The following is a 9,601-nucleotide window of genomic DNA, read 5'->3' on the forward strand; positions in this document are numbered from 1 at the left end:
TTTTTAATATTAGTGAAAAAACGTGTTTAACACATAAAAAAAAATTTAACTATAAAATATATTAAAATTTCGAAAAATTATAATTTCGTGTTAAAATTTAAAATTTAAAAATATATTTATTATGTAAATTTTGTGCAATATAATGATTTTTTTTCCTACTGAAATTGGCTACATTACCTTACCAGAACCATACAATGATTTTTGAACTAGAAGACAAGCAAATTAATTGACATTCTATAACTACCTGATTTGTGCTCCTAACCTTCCATAAAGAGCATTATAATTAGGCCAATTTTAAAGGAAGAAAGGGACCCATTAGTCACTACATGTGATCACTCACCACTAGTGTTTGCAAGAAATGAAACCTCAACAATATTGGAGTAGCACACAAGTGTGATTATAAAATTTTCATAAGTATATGTACAACTTCATTTACTACATCAGTTACCATTAAACTTTAGTTATATGAAGAATTGATACAGTACATGCTACATGGTTTTTCAAATAACCATCTGTTGCAACCTAAGAGCTTTGAACTAATAAATTGCATCTTCTTATATCACTTAGATGATGTTTGTTTCTTGTTATCATGAAAAATGACACCACATGGCATATACATATACATATATAATATAAAACTTTTTAGTGCAGGAAAATGGATACAGAATATTCTTTTTAACTGATATAAAATGCACAGATTGTAGTATTGTTGGTGGTAAGGAATAATGTGTTTGTCCTTTTTATCTTTTTTGCACTCTTAACATTTGAAAACTTGTTGGTATATACACTCTAATGTGGAACCATATTGAATTTGTTGTTCTTAAGTAGTAATGTCCCACCAATAAAAGATTACCATTCAAGGTCCAAACAAACTGGCATGAATTAAATTTCAAGAATCGTATCTCTGATATGCGAGGGACCCATCCACAGTTTTACCTGTTACTTCTTATCATCGAGTTTTCAAATATTTCTCATTACCCTTTCCATCTTCCCTTGTAGTCATTTTTTTCTCTCCTCTAAAGTAACACATAAATGTTGCTTCCCTTGTATTCTTTCCGTAGTATACAACACGCTTAACACTAGGTCAAAAGTTATACCTGTTAGTCAAATTCAAGTATTTCTGTTTAAGGTGTAATAGTTTAAGCGGCACCATTTAATTTTGACCCAGTTGGTCTCTGTTACGAAATAATTGATATCATCTGTAACATTTTTATGAATTAGTTAAGTATGCAAAGCGGGATAACATGGTACAAGCCACTTAACGACCATAACTTGATAGGAAGGTAGTAGCCAAAAAAAGTGAAAAAACAGAAAACAATGGAAGTAAGTTGTGAGGAAGGTTAGTTAACACAATGTTGTGTTGGTTATAGGCAAGAGATGAATTTGGGTTTGATGCGTCTGCATCAAGTTTTGATCCCTATTGGCTTTATATTATTCTGAGGTGCCCCACTTAAAGAGAGTCCAAAGATAAGAATGTAACGTTGTTCTAGTTTTGTAGATAAGATCACAGGAACCAAAACAATGGAATAATATTGATGCAGAATAATAATAATAAGTGTATGATTAGCAACAGATTTCACAGAGAGAGATGAAAATAAGACAAGGCTGAAAGGCAATAAATGAAAGGGAATAAGAAGTTATACGTTTTGGGAATCTCTGAAGTCAATTATGGCACATAGTTGCAGTTTGTGATTGTAATGTTTTTAGAAAAAAGGAGCTTAAAATTGTGTCCAATTCAAAGAAGCATTAAACAAAGACCAACTACCACCCCATGAGTTCTTCTGCACTTCCATTTAAGACTGAGACACAGAAATGTTGCAGATGATTAGTGTAAGGTTCTGCTGGTTTAATTATGGAAGCTTGAGTTAACCCTTCTTCTTCTTCTTCTCTTGTCACCATTATGAGATTTGCATTATTTGCAAAGTGAAATTTATGTCTCTTTGAACAGTGCTTTCACACAGCATGAAAATGATTTCACGGGTTAGGATTGCATTTCATCTGGATTTCACATTTGAACCACTCTCAAGAGTCAGTGTTTTCAACTCTCTGAGAATAACGTGGCAAAGAGAAATTAGAAAACTAAGAATAATGGCAATCAAATTTTCTCTGCAAAAAGGTAAGGTGGATGATTTGTTAGGAATACAAGTGTGAGTCTAAGTCCCACATTGACCAGAAATGAGAAAGTAGAGCATTATATAAGAATAAAGACCCATAAACCCATTGCCTTAAGGTTTTGGGTTGAGAGTGGTGTCAGTGTCTTATGTGGTTAGACTCAGATCTCATTGGTGTTGTTCTCCCTAGTGAAACCTCCTCTGTAAAACCTGACAAGTGGTATCAGAGCCGATGGTTAATGCCGGCTCAGACGAGTGCACCAATGTGGTTGAAAGATTAATCTAATATGAATAATGATGATGAAAGATTAATTTTCATGCATGGAGAATACAAAGATTTATACTAACACAAACACTTGATCAAAATTATTTTATGGGTAATTGTTCAAGAAATTATTAGAAAGTAATATATAATAATAATAATAATAATTTTAACATATATACCTTACAAGGAGATCAAATAAAAACTCAACTATTTTTTGCATAGAGGAAATATAACTAGAAATTCAACAATTGCGTTGTTAAATTTTACATTCTATTTTAAAATATTAATTTCATAATAATTATAAAACAAATGGAAACGATTTCTTTATTTAATAATAATAATGGGAATAACAAAATTATTTGAACCTAAAAAGCCTACATCAAAGGCTGAAACTATTAGGTTTTGAATTGGACTACCAGTCAAGTTGATGTGAACACCACCTTCAAATGAGGTAACTATTGTACCTTCAAAATTATATTATTATGACTATTCTCTAGAAATAAAAGGATAAAAATAATAGATAGATAAACGAATAAAAATATGATTGTATTTCAGTTATAATTTTGGTTATTTATTTTTAGTTTCTTAAAAAAATTCTATTTTTATCTCTATAAAACTAAAAGGTATTACATTTGGTTTTGGGTGACGTATAATCAAACATGGAAATGTGAATAATTCATTTATAATCTTTATAAAATACAAGCCATTCATTTTTTATTCTTCAAAAAAACACTAAGTAACTCACTTTTGGTCCTTCAAATGTGAGAATAATATCATAGGTATAAAATTGAAGAATTCTAATTAACGAGTGTTCAAAATAAAAGGATTTTCTCTTTATAAACACAAGAGAATGATTAAATTATGTGCGAATGACACTTTTCCATTACTAAAATCGAGTTTCTTATTGTTGAAGACACGTACATTTTCAACATATTACCTTCTCTCGCTTTGTAAAGGAAAAAATGTCAGAATATTAATGAACATCAGAAGCATAATTGAATGTGTTGTTCTGATTGTCTTAAGAACAAGAGACCCAATAGAGGAGTAATGACCAAATTCAAATTTGAATTTTTTATTGATTGTCTATAAATACAGATAAACACAGTAAAGAGAAGAATAAAATGAAGATTTAAAATACAATGAATCTCTTCTAAATCCATGGAAAACTTGTTTATATTACAAAGTTTGTATAGTTCTCTTTGTAGAAATACACACAGTAACTCTATTTTTAATCAACAAAAGCACCGGACTTTATTGTAAACTCACTCTTTGATGGTTGAATAGTTGTTTATAAAATTTTAAAATAAGGTTATAGTGTGGGAACTTACCTTTTAATGAATTACTTAAATCTACATATAGACGATTTTTTTTATTTATGTATACCAATAGCCCTTTAGCTTATTTGGGCTGAAAACTTTGTTGAATTTATACAAGTTTTAACCTAAAAGAAATCCTTAAATAAATGTTTAGGCCAGGTCAAACTCAATAAAAAGTTAGATTGAGCCTAAAATAATTAGGAATTTGATAAGGTTAAGTGGTGGTAAAGTTTGCATGGGAGATTAAAATTAAAAAGAAATGCAATTGACAGTAATCAATAAGAGTTATAAATCTAAGTCGTAAAATTAAACAGATCTTTTTATTGTATGTAAATTTTCATCCAATAATTTCAATATTTAAAAAAAAAAATATCAAACAAAGTAAAATTTATTGCTTTTATTTTATTTAGTTGCATATTTTCCTGACAAATTTATAGAAACAATTACACATAACAACTCTTATGTTTCTATTAATATTGGATGAATAATTAAATGTCATATATTTGAGAAACTAAAGAAAAATATAAAAAGCAATTAAAATTACGTTAACAAAATCGTGTGTAGGCTAAAAAGGATTAAAAATATACACATGGCCTACATTATAAAAGCATTATTTTAACTATCTCGCAGTTATGTATGATGACACAAACAACCCCGTACTTGTGTTGAATCAATCTTTTCTACACCAGTACACATTTAATTAATTTGACATAAATTTATTATTATATTTATGATTTTCCATCCAAAAGCACTGAAGAACTCTCTGGATGGAAAAGTTTGTGATGTTGGAGAATCTGATAATGGTCAGATAGGTGCATTGATATGTCAAGAACAGTGACCTACGATGTCTGAGGCTTCTTTGTGAACGAGCTAACAAGCAAGGGAGCAGTGTCCACCTTTTCATTTCAAAACAACAGACAAAACTCAAATCAGCCCCAATTGCCTGCTCAAATAAGAGTGATGGCGCATGAATCTGCATAATAGATAATAAATGACTAACTACATAAAAAGGGCAAATTATATGGTAAAACCGCTCTTGAATTTCACAGATATTTGGACCGCTGATGCTATCCAGCACCAACTGTCGGATTTTAACAGGACAAAAGGAAGGGATGATATTACATCACTCATTATAACATCAGAAGCAAACTCCATATCGTCATAGAACCATGATCACATTTTCATGGATTCAGACCTCAACTCCAATGAAGCATCAAATTTTCAGCTGCGCCAAGCTCTGCACTGTCTCAGATTCAGCTGGAATTTTCTCCGTCTTCATCTCTGTCTCTGGAGTTTTAACTGGTAGTTTGTCTTCCGGGCTGGGGGAACTAATAGTAGGAGCATCGTCTTTTGGGGTAGGAACGGGTTCTAGGCTGGTAAGGCTGGGAACAGGTTCGTCTATTCGAACAGGTGGAGCAGCAAATACTGGAACAGCTTGCCTAATAGTGACAGGAGGAGCGACTCGTACAGGAGGAGCTCGTAGTACCGGAAGGGACATTGTGGCGGCTGTTGGCGGTGGTGGAGAGAATACAGGTATAGCAGTCCTTATCGTCACTGGAGGTGCCATTCCCTGGCAAGGTGGTCTCATTTGTCTAATGGGAACATAAGGTGCTGCTCCAGCAGCAGGGAACTTAGGGCGACGAATTCTTCGGATATCTGATGTGGCAGAAAGTTGTGGCATCGCAGAGTTATCACTGACAACTGATGCTGGAGATGCTGAGACAGGATGCCTGCTTCGAGAAGCTGTCTTTTGGCATATTAAGGGAAGAATCTTTGATGTAGCAGCAGGAGGAGGCTGAGGACTGGTTGGTCTGGGATTTTGAATTTGAAACTTCTTCGGAAATGGAATTGGCGCATTTGGATTTGACATTGAAATCTTTTCCTTCAGACGGTAGTTCCGCAAAGCCCGTGCTATAGTGATCTGTTCTAGTTCGTCGTTGTTCTCAGGTTCAGTTGAAGACCTTGCAGTTTCTTTTGCCACTGTCAAGAAAGAAATTATTGTTAATTCATACTTCATCATCTATACATATCTTAAGGGCCACAGTTGTTAATGACAGATGATAGCACATAGCAGTCTGACCAGCAAACTCAAAAATTGCCAGTGTATTTAAATGTTATGGAGAGAGAAAATTTATACTACCACATGAACAAATACTTAAAAACTAAAAGTTATCAAAATTGAAGACTACATTATTAGTCTAGGCGCACAATCATACTCAACCTAAGGCAATACATAAGTCAACATATCAAACACAGAAAAATGGAAGCAACAAAGTTGGAATGGCTGGAACTAGAACTGTGGCTGGGGACTGCTATTGTCAAACTAGTTCGAACTATACTCAACTTAGGCAATAAACCAGTTAGTATATCAAACACAGGAAAATGGAAGCAAACAAGTTGGAGAGGCTGGAACTAGCACAGTGGCTGGGGACTGCTATTGTCAAACAAGTTTCAACGCTGGTCTGTCTATGTACCAAACGAGAACAAAAATTAGTCAGTTAAGTAACAGGTGTAAACAGATAGAAAGGTCATACTGTATCTATAAAGTTGTAGGAAACAGTAGTGATAGAGCAAAGACTGAATAACATGTATAGACTGGTCTGCCCCAAAGAAGGTAGTTCTCACGGAAGAATGCTTGAACTTCCAGAATTTAGTTGTAAAGCAAATTGGAAGAAAACTTAGGGTTAAACGGGTGAGGCCTTTTTCTACAGATAATGTTTAGTTCACCTTAATTAGGAAACATGATGACATATTTTGTAAACTTCTAGTGTTGCAAAATAAAGATTTCTTCACTGGATACAGACATGCTAGCAAGGATCTTAGCCATAAAACAGGCATTACAACTCTAGAGTTTCCAGTGCTATAGGTGCAATTTTGTCCCAATTAATATCAACTACAACTTGCTCAGGCAGAAGCATAAGATAGAGAATAATTTACAGCAGTCATGAACCACCCCACCCTGCATTGCCACTTTAGCAATGTGATTTGCTTCTATTGGGTAGCCCACTTAAAACTCACTACAACAAAAGGTAGTCTAGAGAGGCACATAAGCAGGTAAAACCATCTGGCACATAGTATTATCTTTGTCAAAGGAAAGTAGCAAGGGGCAAGGATGAATCTTCGAAGATGCTTTTGGCCTCTACCACGGATAAGAGGAAACTACAAGAGAACACATTGGGTAGGAACAGTAAGTACACGGCCTCAGCAGTTCCACGTGCTTAATTGCAAAATTAGTTACACGAATTGGGTATACAGGGGTGGGCCGGGAATCGCCACTATTCCCTTTTGTGGCATCTTGAAGCAATATCCATACGACAAACTGATGTAAAAGTTCCATATCTTTTCACATGAAAGAAAACCATTCAGACAAAAGCTAGCCAGTTAGTTACTTACATTGCTTTAGAGAAGACCAAGCCGCCATAGCTGCATTTTTCTCCGCTTGTTTCTTGTTCTTAGCAGGTTCACCAGTAAACATAATTCCAGCCAACTCAACTGTCCCAGTAAACACAGGAAGATGTCCTAAGCCTGACCTGAACGTAAAGTACTGCGGCAATGGCGCCGCTACCCTCTGTGCAATTTCCTGCAGGAGGTTCTTGTACACTCCCGTTTCATCCTAATAATTTAAATCCAGTAAGCACATCAACCCCAAAAATATAATAAGAACATTAACCAAAAAACAATCAATAATATCTTCACACACAGTGAAAACGAAGGTCTTTTAAACATAAAGTTCGAATAAAACGCTCTTAAACGTGCATAAAATATTCGCGCAGAGGAAAGAAGAGAGCGAGAGTTCTCGGTGAAGCAAATAAACCATGCTTACAATTATTCTCAAGTAAACACAATAAAAAGGAAGAGTATCAGCATAAAAATAAGAAAATTCACAACAGAGGAGTGAAAAGCTGAAGCACTTTTCAAGAAACGAATCTCACGATCTCATTCACAGAATCGATTTCCAATAATAACAATTACACAAATTAGCTTCAAAATTCACCAATAACCTTAAATTCAAAAACCAAACCATTCCACTACAAACAAACAGCATTGCACAGCAAACGAAGGCGAAACGGCAAAGTTCACAGAGCAAGGATAGTTCGGTAATTTCACACACAGAAGAAAAAAGGCAGCGATGGAGAGAGAAACTCACGAGGATCCTGGCGGCGAGGGAGTGAGAGGGAGCACGGTTGGAGAGCGAATTGAGCGCGACCTCGGCGGCGGAGTGCTCCGCCTGACGGAGCGTGGAGCAGTATTGAGGGCTCTCGAAGATCTCGCCGTTAAAGTTAACGGTGGCCTTGAAGCGCGGCGCGTGATCAGGACCCTCCCGAATGCACGTATACGAAGGCAGGTTGAAGCAGCTTCGCTGTGCCAGCTCCTGAAGCTGGTTCTTGTACATTTTCCCCCCTCACTCTCTCTCTCGCTCGCTAACCTCACCACACTTTCTCTCTCAAGAACTGATCCGATCCCCTCCGCCGCTAATTCTCGCCGGAGATTCCACTCCGGCCAAATCCAACCCCTCTCTCCGGTTACGCTTTTGACCTCGGCAAATGAGAAGAAGACAGTGCAGTAACAGCACCGGCACAAAACCAGAGAAGAGAGAGAGAGAAGAAGAAGAAGAAGAAGAAGAAGATGAAGAGTTAGATAGAAGAAAAGAAAAGAAAGAAAGAAAGATAGCTCTCACAATACAAGTACATTTATTTCGTGATTATTATATTAATAAATTAAATTGCATTAATATTAATATTAATATTAACAAAAGTATTATTATTATATTGAAAATTTGCAAGCTCCTATTTATTGCTGTGGTGCTGGGAGTCAACTCGAAACGTTGGAGCTGAGTTGCATGGATTTCATCTTTCCCAAGATTATTTTTTTAATACTGTTGTTATATTAATGAGGTGTTTAATTAGCTGAATTAAGTAACCTGTGTTGTTATTTATTAATGCAAGAAAGAGCACATCGTTTGAGGGCGAGAGACAATTAATGAAACGCGTAATTGAATTGAAAAGCGTTTTTAAGCGTTGTTTTGTAGTGGGATCCAGGCACCAAAATAGTGGCCACTATATTTAACTCCAAACACGCCTCAATTAATAAAGTTGTTGTTTGATTAATAAAATTATTTATGATTTAATTTGGGAATTTAGGGTGCAGTGTAAAAATAAAGATGAGATGATTTTACTTTATGATAATGGTGTGAATAATGGAAGATGCACTTAGTTAGGGTTATAGAGATAAGTGAGTGAGGGTTATTTATAATGTAAAGGGTGGTGGAGTTAAGTGGGGAACATAACTTTTTGTGATATCCAAAAATGGTGAATAGTGGGTTTGACAAAATGGAGATGGGGAACGTAAATGATGAAAGAGGATTGGGAGCAAAAAGTTTGTTCTTATTTATTATATTTTCCCCACCCAACTAAATTGAACGCACCTTATCATCATTCACATCCATGCATTTAATGGGGCATCATATTTTGGTACACATGCCATTGCATCCACCATTATACACTCACACTCAATTACAACATAAACATACAATCAAAAATAACTACAAGTAATAATTTTTTTTTATAGATCAAAATATTATTTTGATATGAATCTCATGGAGGAGTGGTTGCAGTAATCTTCTTCGGTTTATAAATAAGTTTTTAAGTAACTCATATGTATGAAATGCGTATTAAAATAACATTTTTGTTTATAACCAAATACGGTAAACAAGTTTCTATGGAATGGTAATAAACGAGAACTACAATTAACATCATAATACAACTTTAAGAAATAGTTATTTATGAAAAAAAAAAACAGTCCTTATAATATTTTCATTAATGCAAAATGGTTAAGTCTTCTTGAACTGTATCAGTGAATATTGTTAATATCAGCTCCTATTTATTGTAAGTATAATTATTAAAACTAAA

The 9,601-nt window shown here is 34.6% G+C and overlaps 1 protein-coding gene across 1 annotated transcript; it reads right to left on the reverse strand.

Moving 5' to 3' along the window:
* Positions 1-4,644: 4,644 nt before the first annotated feature.
* On the reverse strand, positions 4,645-8,372 carry LOC114169792 (double-stranded RNA-binding protein 2). The gene is made up of 3 exons (XM_028055097.1): positions 7,840-8,372; positions 7,086-7,305; positions 4,645-5,672 (listed from the first exon to the last, which is right to left on the reverse strand). The coding sequence occupies exons 1-3, from the start codon at positions 8,083-8,085 to the stop codon at positions 4,906-4,908; spliced, it is 1,233 nt and encodes a 410-aa protein (XP_027910898.1). The 5' UTR covers positions 8,086-8,372; the 3' UTR covers positions 4,645-4,905.
* Positions 8,373-9,601: the final 1,229 nt, after the last annotated feature.

The sequence above is a fragment of the Vigna unguiculata genome, chromosome 11 (assembly GCF_004118075.2).
Source record: "Vigna unguiculata cultivar IT97K-499-35 chromosome 11, ASM411807v1, whole genome shotgun sequence".
Lineage (NCBI taxonomy): Eukaryota > Viridiplantae > Streptophyta > Magnoliopsida > Fabales > Fabaceae > Vigna > Vigna unguiculata.

Bases quoted from the DNA above. Each gene is read 5' to 3' on its own strand.
- LOC114169792 (XM_028055097.1), bottom strand. From the start codon at position 8,085: ATGTACAAGAACCAGCTTCAGGAGCTGGCACAGCGAAGCTGCTTCAAC. The intron at 7,306-7,839 runs GTGAGTTTCTCT...TTAAATTATTAG, and splicing joins CCCTCGCCGCCAGGATCCTC to GATGAAACGGGAGTGTACAA. The intron at 5,673-7,085 runs GTAAGTAACTAA...CTTTCTTGACAG, and splicing joins TTGGTCTTCTCTAAAGCAAT to TGGCAAAAGAAACTGCAAGG.